Source organism: Chenopodium quinoa, unplaced genomic scaffold (genome assembly GCF_001683475.1).
Source record: "Chenopodium quinoa cultivar QQ74 unplaced genomic scaffold, ASM168347v1, whole genome shotgun sequence".
In the NCBI taxonomy this organism is placed as follows: domain Eukaryota; kingdom Viridiplantae; phylum Streptophyta; class Magnoliopsida; order Caryophyllales; family Amaranthaceae; genus Chenopodium; species Chenopodium quinoa.
In genome coordinates this window covers 2,918,356-2,941,598 of record NW_018743197.1, presented here as the reverse complement: position 1 = coordinate 2,941,598, position 23,243 = coordinate 2,918,356, and the positions used below count along the sequence as shown (strand labels likewise).

The 23,243-nt window shown below is 39.7% G+C and overlaps 1 protein-coding gene across 1 annotated transcript; it reads left to right on the top strand.

The window, feature by feature from the left end:
* The first annotated feature begins 18,350 nt into the window (after window positions 1-18,350).
* LOC110733241 lies at window positions 18,351-20,138 on the top strand. The gene is made up of 4 exons (XM_021913257.1): window positions 18,351-18,601; window positions 18,778-19,092; window positions 19,231-20,074; window positions 20,133-20,138. The coding sequence occupies exons 1-4, from the start codon at window positions 18,351-18,353 to the stop codon at window positions 20,136-20,138; spliced, it is 1,416 nt and encodes a 471-aa protein (XP_021768949.1).
* The last annotated feature ends 3,105 nt before the right edge of the window (window positions 20,139-23,243 follow it).

Genomic DNA, 23,243 nt, shown 5'->3' with positions numbered 1-23,243 from the left:
AAGCAAGTAATGATAAGGGAAGAAACACAAGACAAGAGGCGAGCTTTAACGACAAGATTTTATGACCTTTTTTTCTATTTCTTTTTCATTTTACCCCTTCCCCAATAAGTCTAGCATAGGCACCTTTTCCTTTCCTCGGATTATTTTTGTAGTATTTTTTCCTTTCCTTTTAATAAAAATGAGCATTTAATTCCTTGCATATGATCATTGCACAAAAAAAAAAAAAAAAAAAAAAAAAAAAAAAAAAAAACCATGTCGAATTAAGCACAAGGTATACTAAGGATTTGAGGCACCCCTTGTAGCCACATCATATCTCCTTTCGCCCTTCAATTATACAATCCTTTCTTCATAAACCACTTTGAGTCTCGTCTAACGATAGACCCTTCTTTTTTCAACCTACATTTACCTAACCTTGGGATGGGAAGGTGTGCAACTTATGCAATTCTAAAGAAAGATTGAGCAAATTCAAAGAAAGTAATAGCAAAAAAATAAGCAATAATAAAAAAAACAAAAACAAGTGTACAAAAGGGTAAGTGTTCCAATGTCTTTGATATGAAAGTATCTTCGATAAGAACATGTCTCAGATTGCGTCTCTTATCGAGTGCTCGGTACCGTGCCTGAGAAACATGAATGCCAAGTGAGTGATAGACCGCATGATCGAGATTGCCCACACTTATTAAAATAAAATAAATGCTAAAGCAAAAGAAAGAGCTAAAAAACAAAGAAGAGTAGAAAACCTCAAGCATGAAAATACAAATATTCAAAAGCAAGGTTGCACACCTTTGGGGCTTATCTAGGGTCTTGAGCCTTTATCCCCTTCTTCTTTAAACCTTTAGCCTAACCACATTACAACCCTTAAAAAGACCTTTTTGAGGTATACACACTTGTGCGAGGTTCGGCTAGAGCTACGTTCGGCCTGATTCCTAACGGATACGTAGGCAACCTCACATCGAGGTGCGGCCGTAATAAACATGCATTCATATTCACATTCACACACGTACACCATGATCATATCAAGGGATCTTCAATGCTCATCCCTTTTCACTTAGAGCTAGACTTGGGGGCTTGATCCCTACATCATTAGATTACCTAGCCTAAGAGTCACCACCATTTGAATCTTTTAATAAATAATATCTTTCCACACACTTAGCTCTTGCGGCCTAGCTTTAGTATCACTTTCACACACCGCACAGATACATGACCAAATAGTCTTTCCCTTAGGAACCCTTTGTCATGAAATCTTAACACAACATTGAAGCATGCCTTATCGCTCATCACTCATAATGGTCATTACATAGAAGTATGAAGTGCTTAGCCTCCGTGCCTAAGTTACCCAAATACTTTCATCATGGAGTCAATAGTTGAGATAGCCTAGGATGAATTAATCCTTGAACCTTGAGAGATAGTATCAAAAAACATTTGACTAAGCTCATTCAACATGCATCTTCAAACTTTTGATTTTCTTTTTCACGTCTTTCTTTTTCGGGAGAAAGTCGGTACCCTCCACAAAATGACGGAAAATTTTTTATTTGATTTGAGTCTAACACATGTGTCATTACACTTCGAGTCGAGTCAACCTCGAGTCAGTCAAACATATCGAGTCCAGTTTATGCCTTGAGTCATGTTAAGTCAATGAGTCAAGCAATGTTAAGCCTTAGGTCAACCCTAAGATAGTAAAAGAGATTGGCAAAGTTCTATAGTCAAAATAAATACAAGTGCAGCAGAACAGGGAAGACCCTATCGCAGCGTTCGCGATGAACAGAGCAAGAAATAAAACAGAAAATTGAATTTAAAGAAGAATCCGTGCTGGCGCCAGTCCCTAGGCATTGGCGTCACTTTCTGTGCTTGGCGCCATACGCCAATTCCAGCGCCTGGTGCTAATGCCATATGTTTGGCGTTGATTGATTTTCAGCGACGCCAAAGCAGCCAGCCACCTGTTGGGGTTGTGCTAGCCTTCTGCAATATATATTGGGTTCCTTGGTGCGCCAGTTAGCCCCTCTAAGCAATTTGACATGATTAAGTAATCGGCTTGATTAAGTAAAGTGATCGACCTGATGAAAGATCGTCTCACTTAGCTTAAAGCGCCTAGGAATTGGCTCAAAAGCAGAAAAGGCACTGACGTATAGGTTCAAAGCAACGAAAATGCCGACGTACAGGCATAGCGGAAGCAAAGTTCGAGCGAGCTTTAAAGATCGACAAGTGTTGGTCTTCGGTAATTTTCTTTGGAATATTATCGCAACAACTGAGGATGACTTCAAGTGAAGTTATTTTCGACAGCGTTCGCTAAGATTGTGGAGGTTGTCACCAAAGATTTGAGAAGATAGCACGAGATGGGCGGTCTTCGACGCCATTCGCTAAGATTGTGGAAGTTGTCACCCAAGATTTGAGAAGATAGCACGAGATGTGCGGTCTTCGACGGCATTCGCTAAGATTGTGGAGGTTGTCACCCAAGATTTGAGAAGATAGCACGAGATGGGCAGTCTTCGACGACTTTTGCTATGATTGGAAAGGTTGTCACTATGATTCAAGAAAAGGCTCAAGATGTAGCAACATTGATCGACGGCGATCCCTAGATTGCGGAAGATCGTCAAAACAAACAGCAAGATGGCGTTCCCTAGATTGTGGAGGGTTGTCACAAAAAACTAAGGATTGTTTCAAGAGAAATAATCTTTGATGGTATTCCCTTGGACGTGGAATATTATCAATACGGAGGAGGATAGTTTCCAGTGAAGAAATCTTCTAATTTGGAAGCAGTTACGAGGCGTAGCGGTTTTCAAGCGGGATGGCATTCTCTAGCTTGTAGAAGGTCATCAAAACAACAGCAACAACAGCAATCGGTTACTTTCAGAGACGTGTGCTCGACGGTGCAAGATATGCGTTTCTTAACTCTTTTATCTGTTTAACTAACATTATTTTGCAGGTATTGGCGTTACAAGATTGATTTAGGATCGCAGAACGTTCTGAATCATTCTCCGTCCCTATCGATACTTTGACTTTCGTTTTCGAAACTTGCGTTTCTCCAAACTCAGTCAAAGTGGGGGCTTCTGTAGACACCCATTTGTGTCTCCCCAAAACCAAACCCATTGATGAGTACCTTTCGCGTCGAATCATAATCGAATGAAACGAAAGTGTGGAAAGGTCTAGTGTTGCGGAAAGTTTTAATTCTTTTCTCTTCTCCCTGATTTTGAAAACTTTATTTTAAGAAAACAGCCAATCCAATTTGGTTGGTCCATGATATGGGTCCAATAGTGGTTTAGTTGGATGGGGCTTGCAAAGACCTTTCCAACGATATATTATAAGCCCAATTCCGATGAATATTGAGGAATTTATGGCCAATTTACTAAACTGGGCTCGGTTTGAGTTTTAAGTACGGCCCAATGATCTAGGGGAGGGCCTAATATGATTTATCATTCCTAATGTAATTAGAAATGGTTTTAGTCTTCTAGAACATTCTAGAAGGTTCTTATCATTCTTAATTCAATTAGGATTCTTCAGAGTTTTAATTAGATCAAATAGCATTTTCGATTGAAATTATATTATTTCATCTTCCAGTACGGGAATTTTATCAGAATTTCGAAAACGCGTTATAAGCCGATTTGGCGTCCAACCCCAAGCCTTGGCGCCTGGAATCAGGATTGGCGCCAGATGCCAGCCATTGGTCCTAGCGCCAATGAGCCAGGGCTGGCGCCAATGTGTTTTTTGTGATCTTCAGACTTTGTTTTGATAAATTATCTTATTTTGATGATTTTCTCTATAAATATCTTATCAAAAACTCCGTTTTCAATCATCATCTACATCTATCATTCACCAATTATCAATATTCATTCACCAAGAATCATCAATTCTCTTCTTCATTCATCAACTCTTTTCATTCACAAATCATTCATGAATTCAATTCATTCATCTCTTTCATCAATAATTCTTAACATTCATTCATTCTTCCTTTAATACTTTGCTTTTTAATACAAAATTCCGCATTCACAAGATCTAGAAACACCTAGCCATATTTAAAGTTGCCTTCGCCCTAGACGTGAAAGGTTTTAATTTCTGAGGGTTTGGTCCCAAATCTCTCTTTCAATTATTTAATTTAATTTTTTTAATTATTATTTTCCTTGAAGTTACTAACGTGTGTATTTTGTTATTAGAAAGAGGTACGAGGCATCAAAGTAAGTACTTTAATTGATTAATTGATATTATGATGTAGAAATCATGCTTAGATTGTTATTTTGATTCCTAGTATCATGTCTAGGGTAACTTTAATATTAAATATGATTGTTGTGATGCTTCCTATATTCTTCCTAATATTTATTCATGTTAATATCATGTTAGGGCTAAAGATTTGATTTTTATTGTTTAGTGACATGCTAGGATTTGTTATTAATCTTGTTAGTATCAGGCCTAGGATCTTGTTGTGCTTTAACATGATTATGATGATTATGATTATGATTAGTAATATTATTATTAATTATGTTGCTTGATATATATTATATATTGTTATTGCTTGATAACCTTTTTATGCATGTTTAAAGGGAATTGGTACTTGTAATCACGCTTGATAAGATAATTAACAATCTTGTTAGGTTAATTTTGATTATAATTCAAGTGATCGCCAATAATAGTTTATTTGTGCAATAAATTCAACCAACATAGATTAAACAGGTTTAGGGTTAAACCTATTGATTGCATGTTAGTCAGAAAGCGCACATGAATACGAGAAGAATAAAGTAGAGGCCTATTATTAGGGCAGGTTCAATCTCTTTTAGGTTGGATTTTTACCATCATCCCCGAACCCTTATTTGGTTCATGACCTTATGGAGTTGGCGATCTCTTGGATCGTTAAGGGGTGTAACCTTCACCTCGTGAACGGTTTACAAGTTCCTTAAAAACTTGTTGGCGACTCTTTTGCTCTATCTTCTTCCCTTTTGGACGCCACCGTACTTTAGTGTATGATCATAGTGGGGTTCAAGCTAGTGGGATTTTAAAGGCTTGAAATTATTCCCTACAAAAGCAAGACCAAATTTTTCAACCATAGGGTACCGGAGTTCAGCATTTTTAAGAACATGGCTAATGAAGTAAACCGGGAGCTGCACGCCGTCTCGTTCAGCAAGGAGAACGGCATTGAGGGCATGATATGGGACGGCTAAGTACATGTACAAAGTCTCCCTGGGTAAAGGACTGACCAACCTAGGTAGAGAATGTAAATGCTCTTTCAACCTCTAGAATGCCGCCTCGGCATCATCCCCCCATTCAAATCTGGTCTTCTTCCTGATTGCTTGGAAAAAGTAGAGGCACTTGTCGCCTGACCGGCTGAGGAACCTCCCCAGGGCGGCCAGACAGCCGGTGAGTCTCTGCACTTCCTTGACAGAACGGGGTGTCTTCATGTCTATCACCACCTGTATCTTTTCAGGGTTAGCCTCTATCCCCCTTTGATCAATCAGGAATCCGAGAAACTTCCCAGACTCAATACCAAAGACGCATTTCTTAGGATTTAACATAACCTTATGCCGCCTGAGGATGGTGAATGTTTCTCGCAGATCAGCAAGGTGATCCGTCTGGAGCTTGGATCTGACTATCATATCAACAATGTACGCCTCCACATTCCTCCCAATCTGATTAATGAAGACCGTATTAATCATCTGTTGGAAAGTGGCAGGCGCATTTGTCAAGCCAAACGGCATCATAGTATAACAGAATAACCCCTGATCAGTGACGAAGGTCGTCTTCTCTTGATCTTTCTTCCACAGGGGTATCTGATGGAAGCCGGAGTAGGCATCCATGAAGCTCATCAAGGCGTGACCGGCTGTAGAATCGACCAGACTGTCGATCTTTGGAAGCGGGTAACTGTCCTTTGGACACGACTTGTTGAGGTCTGTGTAATCAACACACATGCGCCAGGTCCCATTCGGTTTCTTAACAAGGACCACATTGGCCACCCAGTCGGGAAAATTACAAGGTCGGATGAACCTGGCATCTAGCAGCTTTTTGACTTCAGCAGCTGCCGCCTTACTTCTTTCCTCACCGTGGTTTCTTTTCTTTTGCCGGATGGGCTTCTTTTTAGGATCCACGACAAGCTTGTGGACAGCAAGATCCGGGCTGACGCCTGGCATCTCTTCCACTTCAAAGGCAAAAATGTCTTTGAATTCTTATATCAGAAGGTGCAAGTCTGCACCCAAAGTAGCATGAGCAATCGTCCCAACCTTTACAGTACATTCCGGACGGCTGTCATCCAGAACGAGATCAATGCTTTCACCAGCCGGTTGGGGACGGAGCTCATCTGACCGTTCACCGGTCAGTGATTGCCATTTTTTCTCTTTCTTCACCTCCACCAGCAGAGGTGCCTTTCTTTTCTTTCCGGCTACTGGTGGGGCAGGTGCTGGATCGGCATCCTTGGCATTGTCAAGGTCAATTGGTTCCTGACCGCCTGGGGCCACAGTGTCCCTGACGGTTGAGAGATAGCACTCCCGGGCCGTCTTCTGATCCCCATTCAAGGAACCAACAGAGCCGTCATCCCTCTCATATTTGATGAGCATCAGAGACGGGATGATTACTGCCTTGGCTACGTTAAGGGTTGGCCGGCCTAGGATAATGTTGTAGGCGGTCAACTCCTCAACGACCAAAAAATTTCACGACAATATGTCGTCCCTGGCCTTTCTCTCCCAGCCGGATGGGCAAGTCAATTCTTCCGGCTGGGTAGACCATCCCACCCCCAAAACCAACCAAGGGGTGGGTGACCGGATGCATGCTGCTGACATTGTATTTTAGCTTTTGCAGGCACTGGAGGCTGATGATGTCTGATGAGCTGCCGGTGTCAATAAGGATTCTTCCAACTAGTTGGTTGGCAACCTTGCATTCAATGACAACCGGGTCATCATGCGGACGGTGGACGCTGCCCTTGTCCTTCTCAGTAATCAAGACGTTTGGGAAGGAAGTGCTTGCAGACGCCTGCTCATCATCATCCTTGTCCATCTTTCGAAGATGGCTCTTGGTGCCCCGAATGATAGGGCCACCACAGGAAAACCCGCCTGCTATTGTGTAGACCGGCTCCTTGTTGGTATCCGAGCTACTAGCAGGCTAGGGGGTAGTCTTGGAGGACTGACCCTTGCTTTTCTTTTTTGCCCCGGCTGGGGACTTAGAAATGTAGAACTTCAACAACCCTTTGTCAGCCAGACGGTCCAACGCCCGCTGAAGACTGAAGCAGTCGTTGGTATCATGGCTGACCTCCTCATGGAACTGACAGAATTTATTTTTGTTCCGTGACTGGACAGAACTCTTCATAGGATTCGGCTTCTCAATGGACAACCGATCCTTTCCCTCCATGAGGATGGAGTTGCAGTCTTTGTTAAACTCGTACTTGGGGACGTACGATTTAAACTCTTTCTTTTTCTTCTGAGACGGATGGTCAGAATCATTAACCGCCCAGATTTCTTTTCTTTTCTTGCTCTTTTCTTTATTTTTGGCCGGCTGAGCAGACCGGCTGTCTTTCGGTTTGTCGGACTTCTTGGAGTCCGACTGGTTACCAGGCGAGCAGAGGTCGGTAGCTTGAATGTAACTTTCCGCCTCCCTCAGGGCCGCCTATAAAGTGAAAGCCCCTTTTCTGACTAAGTCAAACTTAAAGGTCGACCCGTCTCTCAGACCCTTAAAAAAGTCTGTAAAAGCTACTTCGTCAGACAATCCTTGAATCTGAATTCTAATCAGATTGAACCGCCTGACATAAGAGCGCAGCCCTTCTCTCTCCCCCTGCTTAATGGTGCTCAAGTCCAAGCTTGTTTTCTTAGCAGGGATGTTCATTGAGAAGTTGGAAGCAAATAGGAAGGCAAGCTTCCTAAAACTGTCAATGCACCCGGCTCGCAGATTACCAAACCATTATTGGGCGATGCCCTTCAATGTAGCCGGGAAGCAACGACACCAAGTGGCATCATCCAACCCCTGCAGATACATGAGGTTGGTATAAGCCATGAGATGATCTTCCGGATTGGTGGTACCGTCATAGGTACCAACCAACACATTCTTAACCTTGGACGGCTGAGCCGCCTCGGTTATCTCCGATGAACGCAGAAGGTTGTTCACCCAGGCGAAGCAGACGAAGCTTCCAGTCAAGAGGTTGGACATTTTGGTATGCCACTTGACCTCCAAAGAGGGTCGGCTGCATGAAATGAGGGGGATACTGGTCGTAGACCTAAGTAGGCACATACGGTACAGCTCCAATCATATGAGGGCTAGAATGGACGGTATTACCGCCTGTCTAACTCTCATGCAAGGAAGATGCATTCCCGGCAGAGGTATTGTTAAAGTTGTCAGGAAAGTTCGACGTAGAAGCCGACTCAGACAGCTGCTGATTTCTCTTCCGGTTGATGATCTCCCGAGCATCAAGAGATAACTTCTTACTTCTCACCGGCTGTTGAGTCCGGCGGGAGTTATTGTTATTCCCCTTGGGAAGAAGAATTTTGGACCAATCAATGGTCCCGGCTGCCTTCTCCTTTGGATGAGGAGTGGGCTGCCGATCTTTGACTGACTTCCCCTTTTCCAGAGGATTCTTCTTGGCCGACTGACCTCTACTTGGGCCAGCCCGGCTCTGGGTGATCAACTCTTTAATTTCACCCTTGAAACTTGTCATGAATCTTATGAGCTCGTCTCGGGTGACAGGCGCTGATCCAGCTGCCGTTTGGGTTTCCCCTTCCGGCTGACAAGAGGGTCGGCTTGGACCCGCCTGGGAGGCACCCCGCTCTAGAGTCTCTCTGGGCCGGATGCGCTTGATTCTGAGAGATCCGTCTTCGGCTGTAAAGGTTTCGACCTGAGGATCTTCATCCTCATAGTCTGTAAAGACTTCTGGGTCTTCACCCAGATGGTTAGGGGGTGGTACAGACTCTTGAACCATCTTCGAGGTACTCTCCCCACAGACGGCGCCAAATGTTTTGGGTGTTTTTGTCCCTCGGGGGAGTTACAACACGAAGACTGATCCGGGGTGAGCTGTACCTGCAAAACAAACGAAGACACCAGTTGGGTGGTGCTCCGCCTCCGACGCACAAGTTAGAAACTTGAAGGGAGAAAAAGGTGCGGAAATTTAAGTAGGGATCTGCTCGGATTCCAAGCTCAGGATGTCTCTATCAAAGAGTAAAAATGTAATAAATGGTAAAACGTGCCCTCAAAAGGAGGGACATCTCCCTATTTATAGGGTCTTTGGGATTTGTGCCCCTGATTAGGTCACTGTACCCTAATCATTGGTGGGCTGCGCCGATTTGCGGCTTTCTCGGGATTTGGGCCTGAAGGCTGCCTTTTTTCCCTTAATTTCTGGAGTGACATGTGTCAAGCAGGGATTGGTCCATTTTGGGCCATCCTGAGGCTGACACGTGTCATCGTCTGAATGGACCACGTGGCGGGGTAAAATTACCCTAAACAACTAGGGTTGAGGAGATGTTTCCTCCAGCTCTTGAGGATCAGCGCTTTGTTGAGCGGTCTATTTCTCGTCACCAAACTCGGGTGAGTTACCTGGTTACTGTTTATTTGTACTTGTCTTGTACGGTTACTGACTTTATTTTTGACAGTTTTCTCACGAGGTGGTGACAGCGATGGCGAGGTACATAGACGCCTTTCAGAGTCAGCTAGTGAGGATGAGGAACCGAGCTTCCTGTCGTCGTGACGACTTTGCTGAGGAGGTATCTCTTTTTTCTTTATTTTGTATTGTTTAATCCTCCTATTTTCTTTGCATCTGACTTGGTTTAATTTTGCAGGGATAGCCGATTCCTTCACCACGTACTCGGACAAGACCCAATGCTAGGAGGGAGTCGTTCAAGTCTGGCTCGAGGCGTCGCCAACTACTTCTGGTGGCCGATCTGATGCTGCTCGGACCGAGACATTGGAGGGTTCGGGTTCTTCGTCTGAGGGCGCACAGACTGGGCCGATGGGAAAAGGAGGCACAACATCAGCTCCTCCAATGGTTGGTGGGACGTACGAGTTTGGCTCGTCGTCGCATCAGCCACATCAGTCTTAGCCTTTGTCCATCCAGTACTAGGATTAGCCTGGGTGGACTGTCCCTGATTGAGGTTCTCACCTACTGGCGAGTCTGGAGCTGGTGAGGAGCATACTCCTCAATCTGCGATGTTCTTTGATATAATGAACATTCCTCCTCATCTGCGTCCTCCAACACCATAGTTGTACCTATATTTTTTATTTATTTTTATTTTGTAGGACTTTGTCGGTTTGTATTATACTACCTGCATTTTAGACACATTGTATATACAAACTATTATATATTATGACTATATTATCTTTGTATTTTATTTTTCATTTTATGTGCATATGCGTGTGTGCAAAATATTTGTGATTAATTTTACGCAAAAAACTTCTGCCATTTTTTTATTAATGGAGGGTATCCGACTTTCTCCCCCAAAAAGAAATAATGAAAAATAGTTTGGACTAAAATAAGCCTAAATTGAATTAAGCTCAATTAATATCCAAGAAAAAACAGGAAAAATATATTGAATTTTGAGTATAGGGTAATTGAACAAGGGGTGTAATGTCAATGTACAAAATCGAATCGTAGTCAGAAAAACGCGATTTGCATAGAGCTTGAGCTGGCGTTGCACCGCTTTCCGTCGCTGGGCGCTGCATGTCGTCGCAAGAGGCTGCTTTCGTCGCCAGGCGACAGGCTTTGTCTCCGGACGACGAATTTGTCCTCTGGCGCTGTAGTGTTTTCCTCCGAACCCTTTTAGGAGTCGAACTGTATCACTTATATGCATTAATAGCCCCCTAATCTGCCGATTTCTATATAATTTGAACAGATTAATCATAATTATAACCTTGGTTTCTCAACAAGTAATCATGTCTTTAGTCACTAAGATTTTTAGCGATTTTACTTGTGAGTGGTGTCGGTCTTTGACTGCTAAGGAGAGAAAAGAACTTGACTTTTTTCACAAGGGAGGTATTTATGGTATTAAGGGGGTAGATATTGATATAGACTTTATTCATACCGTCTTAGAATATTAGGATCCAGACACACATTGCCTTAGACTAGGCTATGATGAAATTAGCCCTTTACCGGAAGAATTTGGTGCCATTCTAGGCTTCCCTTCATTAGATCTTGCGTTAATTCCTAGAGCGAGTGAGTATTATTATAAAGATTTTGAGCGCTTCTTTAATCTAAAAGACAGAGATCTAACAAATATTGTAGATGGTAGCATAGTTAATCTAAAAGAATTTGCACGCCATTATTTTGATAGACCGTCTTCTGAGTCTTTTCATGTTTATAGAAGAAGGGCTTTCCTCTTTTGCATGCTTAACCGATATCTTCTCGCTAGTGGTAGAAATAATGAGGGTCAAGCAATTATCATATTAATCTTGGAACAAATTGAATCTAGAAGAAATCCAATGCCATTAATTGTTGGAGAAACTATGCTTAGTCTAGATGAATTAAAAATAAATCCAAAAGCACCTTTTCGGGGCCCTCCAATTTTATTACAGGTAGAAAAATAATATTTTTAACTACAGCAATCAAGAACATATTTTTGTATAGTAATATTAATTATTTGCATTGAATTTTTTTGCAGATGTGGCTAATGGAGAGACCAGAATTAGTTAGTCCTCCTGACAATATTAAAAAATACACTCCAAACTGCTTTGTGAGGCGAAAGAAGCGTTTCTCTATAAAAATGGGTCGCCATAAGTGGAGCAAAATATTCGCCTCTTGTAATTTTGCTATCAAATGGGTCATCCCATGGTGGAAAATTGAGAAGATGGTTGATGTCAACAAGCAACCCTTTTGCCGTCTTCCAAGCTTAACCAAGATGACTTTTTATTATCTCTGCAGGGTAAAAAGGCAGTACGGTCTCCTTCAAACAATTCCTTCTGGGGATCTTCGTAGTCCCTATGAATTCCCTGTTTCTCAAGAAGTAGAGAGATTTGACACTTATTGGAGTGCTAGGCCTTTATGGGAAGTGATTACTCAAAAGGTTCCTCCTTCCTTGCCCAATAATGGGAAGAATTGGCTTCTTAATAAGCCTAAAAAGGACAAGGAGAAAGATTAAAGTAAAACCGATGTGAAGAATCATCTGGTGACAAGATAATTCGTGTTAAGGAACATTAAGGTGAAAGAGTTGAATTCAAAACATCTATGATACCTAAGAAGAAGGACACTACTAAAGGCAAAGAGAAAAGAAAAGCTGACTCTTCAGAAAAGAAAGTTTGGTGGAAAAGAAACATGGTGTCCTAGCTAAGGGAGAAACTATTTACTCCAAGATTGAATGTAGGTACTCTAAAGGATGCCTACTAGCTAAAGTAATGGATGATGAGGAAGAAACTGACAAGAATTGGAAGAGAGCAAAGAAAGAGAATAAAGATTGAAGCATTGCATAACTTCCAATTTATTAGACAAGTTTAATTTTTAAGTCAATTTATTTTATTAAGCTTTTATTTAAATTCCATCAATAATGTAATTTTACTTTATTTTATTAATGCAATCTTCAGTTTTATTAATTAAATTAACTTTTATATTTAATTTATTAAAGCAATGAAAACAACTTAAATTATTTTCTAGAAAATTTCTCGAGTACGGAAGTCGAAAATTTTCCGAAATACACCGAAATTTGCCCAGATATTCGCAGAAAATTGGCACCGCAATTTTAAGTCTGTTGCCAAACGCTGCTTTCGTCGCCAGGCGCTGCACTTCGTCGCCTGGCGCTGTATTCTATCGTCTGGCGACATACCTTTTTTTCTTTTGCGTTGATGCTGAGCGAATTTTTGTTGATGCTGGGATGCGAGATTTGTGAAAATTAAAGTGGCCGCACCCTGTAAAGGGTTGCCTACGTATCCTTTCCTAAGGAATCAAGCCAAACGTAGCTCTCTTGAGTGTCCTACTCAAGTAATTATGGGTAGTACTTTTTAAGTTGGTCAAGGTTCGTCATGTTTGAGAACTCATTACCATCCATATCAGTTAGTTTTGCTGCACCTAACAGGATGGTTTTAACGATATATGGTCCGGACCAATTAGGCCTAAACTTGCCTCTTGGATCCAAAACATTTTTCCTTAGCGCTTTTAACACCAAGTCTCCTACTTTGAAGTTTCTTGTCTTGACCTTCAGCCATACGGGTTTGATAGCATTGAGTATGATATAGAGCTTCTAGTCGCTTTTCATCAAGTAGGATTAGCTCTTCATATCTTGTCCTAGTCCATTCGAATTCATCGAGTTTACTTTCCAACGCAATGCGTAGAGAAGGTATTTCTAGTTCTACAGGTTGTATGACATCCATTCCATAGACTAAGGAGAATGGCGTATTTCCTGTTAATGTACGAATCGACGTGCGATAACCCCAAAGTGCAAAATATAGATTGTCAGGCCAATCCTTGTAATGTTCTGTCATTTTCTCGATAATAGTCTTTAGATTCTTGTTAGCCGCCTCAATTGCTCCATTTTCTTGAGGACTATAAGGAGAAGAATGATGGTGTTGAATACCATACTTTTGTAGCAATTCTTCGCATTCTGCTTGAAAGTGAGTTCCATTGTCACTTATCAACTCATGTGGGACTCCATATTGACAAATAATGTTCCTTTCGATAAAGAGTGCTACATATTTTGCGGTGAGTTTAGCGTATGACTGTGCTTCAACCCACTTCGTGAAGTAATCGATTGCTACTAGAATGTATTTGTGACCTCCTGTCCCAGGAGGAGTGATTTTTCCGATGATATCAATTCTCCATGTTGAAAATGGCCATGGTGATGTGTAGGTTTAGAGTAGAGATGGAGGAACATGTTTAAAGTTAGCATATATATGGCATTTAGGGTAATACCCCGTATTTTTTATACGTATTTTATTTAATATATATATTTTATAAGGGTATTTAAATAACTCTAGCATTTTAATTATGATGTTTTAATTATTTATCCCATGTAAATTGGGAATATTTTACAAAAGGAGAAGTCGTTTAATTAATTAATTAATAGAAGTTGGGGTTTTATTTTAGGAAATTATGATTTTTAACAAGTTTTAGTAGGGAAGGGATTAGGAAAAACTAAAGGAGGAAAGTTTAGGGTAAAAGGGGAGATAGAGAAGGGGTATAAATATCCCTCTTATGAGGCAATTCAACGTTGCCCAGAGTGGAGAAAACCCAAGGTAAACTTCTCTCCCTTTTCTCTTTATTTTTCTCTTTCTTTTTTTTCTTTCTCTCTCCTTCCCTTCCCCTCTTGCCTTGCACACCACCACCGGCTGCCACCACCACCACCGGTGGGCCGCCGGCCACCAGCACCAACCGGCAGCCGGCAGCAGCGGCGACCACCGGCAGTGGCGCCGGCCCCCCTGCTGTCGGCAGCCCCTTTTTGAAAAAAAAAAAAAGGTTTTTCTTGTTTAAAAATCAAATCTTTATTACCTATAACTAATCTACGATATAGTCTAATTATAAATTATGAGTTTGGAGATTTAATTTTGATGTTTGGTTATTGTAATTGTGTGAATTAATTTTCAGATTTGGTTTTTAATTAAAAAGCCCCAATTTTTGAAACCCTAGGTTCTTGTTTCATGATTTATTGAAAGATTATGATGTATAATAGGGTAGGCCTTTGTTTTAAGTGTTTTAAAACTATACTACAGCAAGTTTTAAGTATAATAAAGAGCTGGAATTTTATGTAAAACACTTGATATTAGGTTTCTTGAAGAAATTTTAATTACCCATTAATTGGGACTTAATTTATAGTGTTTTAAATATAATTTCAGCTTATTCTAATTAAATTATAAAGGGTTTTAAAATAGTATATATTGTTGGAAATTTGTTTAGAGTGGATATTAATACTCTATTATGGATTTAATGTGTAGGAGACTTTGAAGTAAGCGATTTCTACTAGTCGTGGCAGTTTTAATAGCGTACTCAAGGTACGTACGCGTACTTAGCATATTTCGGTGATGTAGAATCATGCTAGGTTTGTTTGTAATTGGTTATATGTAGAATCATGCTAGGTTTGTTTGTAATTGGTTATAAGTAGAATCATGCTATGGTTTATGTATGGAATTGTGAATTTATGGTGTCTGTGATTGAATTGTGAAGCATGAATTATTTGTGATGGTTTTAGATTGGAAGACTATATTTTGGGCATGTTGCGTTTGAACCACAATTTTATTTATGGCATGTTAGAAGGCATGATTAATTAAACTACATGTTTAATTATGTTTGGAATATTAAAAAGGAATTTTATTATGGTTCAAATAATTTTTATTGATGCTTAAAGCATGAGGAAGGAGCTATATAAGTGTCTATGTACACAAGGAATAAATTGTATGTTAGTGCCTTTGTGCACTTAAGGTGTTTTTAACACCGAGGGATAGGATTTTTGGCGCATTATGCGTTTAAGATGTCTTTGACACTGAGGTAGAATTAAAAAGGGTTCAACATTAAATAATATGTGGTCACTAATTATTCAAGAATTAAATTGGTATGTTTGTTTGATTGAATAATTATTGTTGATTGACTTATTATGCTTTGAGAGTCATCACCAAGTCTAATAATATGTAAATAACGTAAAGTGAAAGAGATTACGCACCAAAACTCTTGGAACGTATATACCTTGAGTATGAACAATGGGGGGGTTATGGGGTTTTATACTTAACCATAACTTCCAATGGAGTACAGGACGTTGTATATTCCTTTTTATTATTTATTATTATGCGCAGGAATTCCGCCACCTTTGTGTGGTTTTGTCGCTGGCACGGTTAGCTCCCGTGCCAGTTAACCTCAAATTTATTTGGGCGAGGTTAATAGGTGGAAACCCGTTCGATGCGTAATCAATGCAAAAATGAATTAATTAGGGTCTAGTCATTGTATTGTGTTGATTGGTGTGTTTGTGAACAGGTGCAATGAGGTAAGTGTGTGTTGATAGGTGAAAGCATGTTAGTGTGGCTATTTTACGCTTATGTACTCAGCTTTGCTAATTGTGTGTGTTTGTGTTTTTGGCCATGTCTTTACCTTGGCCCTATGATGACCCATTTTTAATGGAGAGTAGTGGAAACAAGTAGAGATAAACTTTTCAGGTATTGAAGCATGATCATGATGGGGCATGAGTGAAGAGTGAATCCTATTAGGTTACAATGTGTTTTATGCTTTATTTATTTATGATATATTATGTGTGGACTAATATAAAGGTTTGATTTGGGAACGGTTTTCGAATAAGGGCCTTTAATGGTTCCAAGTTGTAGTTTGATTTTATTTAACTTGTTCGTTGGGTTTTAAACTTTATTTTCGTTCGGTTTTAAACTTTATTTTTGTTTGGTTGACTTTGGGTTGACTTGTTTAATCGGTTTTTAATTTTGAGTCTTCCGCTGTGTATCTTTGATAATTGCCTTAGCCGTTTTAACGGTGGTGGTAATGTCTTAATTATTCCTAAATCGTATTTTTAAAAGAGTAGAATGAGTATTTAAAGAAAGGAATTTATAGGGTGTTACAAAGTGGTATCTGGGAGCTTAGGTTGAGATTTTAAATTACCACTAACCCTAAAACATTTTTCTTACTTGATTTAAACTTGGCCAAGTGTTAATTTAATTATTTAACGATGACTGCTCTAATTTTATTTTTTTTATATATGTATACATATATATATATATATATATATATATATTTACATTTTTTTATATAGAAAAAATTATATATAAGGGCCGAATTTTTTTATTTATTCATTTATTTATTTATTTATGGTCCGAAAATTTTTTATAGAACACTCGATTTTTTTTTGTGTCGAGAAATTGTTTTTTTTTTTTAGGGCCGAAATTTTGATTATTTATTTTTTTTGGGGTAAATATGTATACTTTATTTTTTATGAATTGCAGGAAGAAAGGATTAAGGTAAGTATTATGTGTTAAAAGCTTTTATTAACATGTTGGTGAGCTTGGGTAGGAGAAAGAAAGGGCATATAGGCTAAGATTTAAATTTCTCCCTAGGTGCATAATTTTATTTTGAGTGATCAAGCATGTGATTTGACCAGGTGTTTGTTGATGAAGGCATGAAAAATGTGTATTATTCTATGTGAACCCTAAAGATTGTATGATTGAACACTGAACTTTGTATTTTTTATTTTATTTTATTTTATTTCTTTAGGGAAGGGAAATCTTTTCTAAGCCTTTTTCTCTACAAGATGCCAATCTTTCCTAGCAAATTTACCCAAATGGGATCTCTTGTAAAGAAAAATAATGAACACCCCTATTACTTTGTAGAAAAGATCAGATACTTTTGTTCCTACATGAGCAATGTCCTACGGGAGAAAGTTTATGACACCCCTGATCGTATTTCGGCAATGATTGTCCATTGTCTTCCAGAGGATCCCCCTTACATTGCTGTTAAACAAAGATTTTCTGATTTTTACCTTCCAGGAGATGTCCCAAATTACCATAAATACAGAGACTATTATGGCCAGTGGTATCCAGATTATATTTTCTTAACTAAATATCTCGTAAGGGTGGAAAAAGCTTATTGTCTGTGCTTAAACCTTCCCTACCCTGACTACTGCTATGATAACCCAGTAGGGAACAATCCTCCTCCTAATCAACAACCAGGAAATTCTGCTTCTTCTTCTTCTTCTTCGTCAGGGGGTAATCAAGCAGAGAATGGAGAACAACAAGAGGGTAATAGTTCACTTATGGACATTTCTGATCCAAATCCACCTCCAACTCTAATAATTATAGATATTTCATCGGATGAGGAAGAAGAAGGGGAGTTTGTACAAGTGGAACCTGAACTTGAGTCACCTGAACCTGAGTCACCTGAACCAATGGAAGAGTCAAATGATTCTAATTTCGATCCTTCAAGCTACAAGCAATCCACCGACAAAAGGGACAACGTTCGAAAGGATTAGATCTTATGACTTTCCTCGCCACGAATTCATAGTCTTTATTTTAAAATTTATTTGTTATTTCAGTTTTAGCTAATAAGTGGCATGACCACATCAGTTCCTGGAACACACTTTTTATTTTAATATCTTCAGTCTATTTTAAATTAATAAAATCTTATTTATTTCCTTGATAAATTTTTATTAATAAATTCTTTTGTTTTACAAATCTTCCGTTTCACACCATTATTCCAGTAATCACCATTCCAAGCAACTTATCTCCAACAAACATTTATAAGCTGTGAACGTCTATGTGAATTTTATTTAATTTTTGCTTTTTGTGATGCTTTATTAAATGCATGGTTGGTTAGAAACCAATAATTAATTGATAAAGCTACATTAAGGGAATTTTTAGCAACTGCTATCCCAAATTGTTAGCTTCAAATTCTACTGTAAATGTTTAAAGGTCGTTAGGAAATAGACGAGTGTACGTCTTGAGAGCTAAACCTAGCCATTTCTAATAGTTATCCCTGTCCTATATTCAGGAGAAACAAAATGGCAGGGGGAAGAAGTTCAGGTAGTGGTGGAAACGATTTGAATGAAGTAGTGAGGCAATTGGCAGTAGTTGCCCAACAACTGGCAAGTAATTCAACTGGTAATGGGGATGCTCAAGGGGAGCTCTTTAAAAAGGTGGCGCAAAGCAAGCCACCAACCTATCAGGGCGAGCCTGACCCTGTTGTGTTGGAAAACTGGTTAAGGGAATTTGAGAAACTATTTGGAGCTATGGGATGCCCTAAAACTCAAAAGTGAGTTGTGCTACCTACTACCTGAGGGGTGAAGCTGACCTTAGGTGGCAACAAAACGGGGCTACCATTAGAGCATTACCGGGGTTCAACTGGACCAAATTCCAAGAAAAAGTGAGAGACAAGTTTTATCCTAGCTTTTTGTAGAAGCAGAAGGCTGAGGAATTTTCAAACTTTAGGATGGACAAGATGACAGTTACGGAATACTACACCAAGTTTATTGAATTATCCCGTTTTGCTGAAGGGTCTGTCTCTACGGAGAAAGCAAAAGCTAGGAAGTTTGAGAGTGGGTTAACTACTGATTTGCAGTTAAAGCTGTGCAGGGAGGTATTTGAGACCCTAAATGAAGTATATGGAAGGGCCGCACACCTTTATGCTCTGGAAGAAAAGAAGAAGAAAGAGTTAGCTGAAATAGAAGGAAGAGAGAATAGGAAGGAAGTGGGACAAGTTTCTGGAAACCAACAGGGAAACCAAAATGCTTTTAAGAAACAGAAGTACCACCATAACAATAACTTCCACAACAATAACAACTTCCATGGTAATAACCGTCAAGGGAACCGTAACAACAATGGAGGGGCTAGAAACAATAACCAGTGAAACAACAAGAATGGAAGAGTTTATTTTTGCAAAAGGTGCAAGAATAACTACCCTGGATTACTTGTTGTTTGTCGTGAGGGCAATGCGGTCACTTGTCGTTTTTGTAATAAGCTCGGGCATAGAGAATATGAGTGTTTCTCCAAGAATAGTAATGGGAACAGGAAAAACAATAATAATTCAGGGGTAAACCAAAGGAATTTCCAACAGAACAACAACAACTTTGCTGGGAACAAGGGAGTGCAACAAAATGGGGCAAGGAACATTAACACTACCAGTGGGAATAACCAGCAGAAGATTGGAACTGCAGGGAAACTGAATTTTCTGAGTAAGCATGAGGTGGATGCCACGAAAGATGTTATCACTGGTACTTTTTCTATTAACTCTATTCCTGTTAAAGTATTGTTTGATTCTGGTGCAACTTTTTCTTTTATTTCTAAGGCTGTTGTTGCAAAACTTAAAGACTGCTTAAAGACAGTAGAGGTAGTAGATTTACCAATAACCATTCCGACAGGTGGGATAGTAAATTGTACCACAACTTTTAGAAATGTGCCTTTAGAAATAGAGGGAAAGATATTTTCGTCTGAACTTATTGAGTTCGGGCTAAGCGACTTTGACCTTATTTTGGGGATGGACTGGCTGAGTAATTATAATGCTGAGATTAGTTGTAGATCACAGAAAGTGAAGATGGTCACAAGTGGAAATGAATCAGTGACTTACTGGATGAATGGTAAAACCAAGTATCCAAGGGTAATATCAGTGCTAAAATTAGCAAAGTACATGGAGAAGGAACATCCAGTATATTTCTGCAGTGTTAAGGATATGAACCATGAACAAGTGACAAATCCAGAAAATATAGAAGTGGTCAACGAATTTCTGGATGTTTTTCCGGAGGAGATCCCTGGAATGCCACCTAAGAGGGCAATCGATTTTACCATAGATTTAGTTCCCGGAACAGCCCCAATATCCAAGGCACCATATCAAATGGCACCTGCAGAAATGAGTGAATTAAAAGAGCAGTTACAAGATCTGTTGGACAAAGGGTACATTAGACCAAGTGCTTTTCCTTGGGGAGCACCTATCTGTTTGTGAAAAAGAAGGATGGAAGTATGAGGTTGTGCATTGACTACAAGGAACTAAATAAAGTAACCCTAAAGAATAAGTATCCCTTACCAAGAATAGATGATTTGTTTGACCAGCTGAAGGGTGCCACAGTGTTTTCAAAGATCGACTTGAGATCTGGGTATCACCAATTAAGGATTGCCGACGAAGACATTCCAAAAACCGCATTTAGGACAAGATATGGGCATTATGAATTTACAGTCATGCCTTTTGGATTGACCAATGCCCCAGCAATCTTTATGGATTTGATGAATAGAGTATTTCATCAATTTATGGATAAGTTTGTAGTTGTGTTCATAGATGATATCCTGGTGTACTCGAAGAGTAAGGAAGAGCACGCAGAACACCTAGGGGCAATTCTGCAAACACTAAGAGAAAACCACCTCTACGAAAAATTCTCTAAGTGTGAGTTTTGGTTGGAAAAGGTAGCCTTCTTGGGACATTACGTGTCCAAAGACGGAGTAGAGGTAGATCCAACCAAAATAGAAGCAGTTAAGGGTTGGCCGACACCCAAGACAGTATCTGACGTGAGAAGTTTCTTAGGTTTAGCAGGGTATTATAGACGTTTTGTTAAAGATTTTTCCAAAATTGCTAAACCGATGACCACCTTGATGAAGAAGGACAAAAAGTTTGAGTTAGACGATAAATGTGAAGAAGCGTTCCAACTCTTGAAACAGAAACTAATCACAGCACCAGTACTTACATTCCCGGATGATAGTGGACTATATGATATGTACAGTGACGCATCAAAGAATGGCTTAGGATGCGTCTTATGCAAAATGGGAAGGTGATTGCATATGCATCGAGACAGTTAAAGAAGCATGAAGTAAACTATCCCACTCATGATCTGGAATTAGCTGCAATCATTTTTGCGCTAAAAATTTGGCGCCATTATTTGTATGGGGTGAAATGTAGAATTTGCACGGATCACAAAAGCTTAAAATACATTTTCACCCAAAAGGACTTAAACTCCCGTCAGCGAAGATGGTTAGAGTATATGACTGATTATGATTTGGACATACAATACCACAAAGGGAAAGCGAATGTGGTTGCGGACGCTCTAAGTCGTAAGACTAGTCATGGAATCAACTCGTTGGCAGTGGCTAATGAACTATGTAGAGAAATGATGAAATTGAATCTGGAGGTCGTAGGATGGGGAGTACCAACGGGTATTCTTGCAAATCTAAGCATCCAACCAACTATCTTTGACGAGATTCGAGTCAACCAAGAGGGGGATGTAAAGTTGGATAGGATTCGCGAGAAAATTAAGCAGGGAAAGACTACAGATTTCAAGATCCACGAAGATGGGAGTTTGAGGTACAAAAATAGATGGTGCATACCGCAGAAATGTGAGGAGGTGAAGAGGAAGTTGATGGAAGAAAGCCACAATACACCTTACTCTGTACACCCGGGAGGAGACAAACTATATAAGGATTTGAAGAAGATGTTTTGGTGGCCAAGAATGAAAAATGAAGTTGCTGAGTTTGTGGCGAAGTGTTTAACATGTCAAAAGGTGAAGATAGAGCACATAAGGCCTCAGGGAACGGTGCAGTCACTAGAAATTCCAAGATGAAAGTGGGATTGCATTTCAATGGATTTCGTGACTTGCTTACCTAAGTCAAGGAGTGGAAATGATACCATTTGGGTAGTGGTGGACAGACTTACAAAATCAGCAGTGTTTATACCAATGAAAGAAACTTGGAAGATGGAGCAACTTGCGAAAGCTTACATCAAACATGTGGTGAGGTTACATGGAGTTCCAAAAGATATTATATCTGACAGGGATTCCAGATTTCTCTCAAAATTCTGGAAAAGTGTACAAGAAAATTTTGGTACAATACTTAAGATGAGTACGGCGTTTCACCCTGCCACAGATGGGCAAACTGAAAGAACTATTCAAACCTTGGAGGACATGTTGAGAGCTTGTGTAATAGACTTCCAGGGAGGTTGGGAAGACAATTTGGATTTAATTGAATTTTCCTATAATAATAGCTACCACTCAAGCATAGGAATGGCACCATTTGAGGCTTTGTATGGAAGAAAATGTAGGAGTCCAATTGGTTGGAATGACATTAGTGAGACCATGATCCTAGGGCCTCAAATTATTGAAGACACAGTTAAACAAGTAAGGGAAATTCAAGCTAAAATTCAAGCAGCTCAAGATCGCCAAAAGAGCTATGCAGACTCGAAGCGAAGAGAAGAAGAGTTAAAAATTGGTGATAAGGTGTTGTTAAAGGTGTCACCAATGAAGGGGGTGATGAGATTTGAAAAGAAAGGAAAGCTCAGTCCAAAATACATTGGTACATATGAAATACTACAAAGAATAGGCAAGGTAGCTTATAGGTTAGCATTACCTATGGAGCTTAGTAAAGTACATGATGTATTTCATGTGTCCCAACTAAGAAGGTACATCCCTGATAAATCCCATGTGCTACAACCCGAAACCATTGAGTTAGATCAAAGCTTAACTTATGAAGAGAGACCTGTCAAGATTCTCGACAGTAAAGTGCGTAGTACACGCAATAAGAACGTGAACATTGTAAAGGTACTTTGGTCTAACCAAGAATATGAGGAAGCCACTTGGGAGGCAGAAGATGAAATGAAAAAGAAATACCCAAAACTGTTTCAGGTATGTTGAGTTACGGGGGCGTAACTCGTTTTCTTTAAGGGGGGTGGAATGCGATAGAATTTCGCGCTTTTTCCCTATGTTTTACATACTTCTGGTGCTTTTTGCACAAATTCTATCAAGTGTTTTAGGTATTAGTGCTCTCAAAGAGACACAAAGGAGTGATAAATGACAAAAAGTACAACAATAATATACACAAAAAGGAAAAGTTTTGAGATTTGTTTCCCCAAGTTTCGAGATGAAACTTGTTTTAAGGGGGGTAGACTGTAATACCCTGTATTTTTATACGTATTTTATTTAATA

Excerpts from the sequence above, each read along its gene's own strand:
- LOC110733241 (XM_021913257.1), top strand. The coding sequence starts at position 18,351 with ATGGCAGGGGGAAGAAGTTCAGGTAGTGGTGGAAACGATTTGAATGAA. Across the intron at positions 18,602-18,777 it reads GGATGCCCTAAAACTCAAAA|GATGGACAAGATGACAGTTA; the intron begins GTGAGTTGTGCT and ends TTCAAACTTTAG. Across the intron at positions 19,093-19,230 it reads AATGCTTTTAAGAAACAGAA|GTGCAAGAATAACTACCCTG; the intron begins GTACCACCATAA and ends TTTTTGCAAAAG.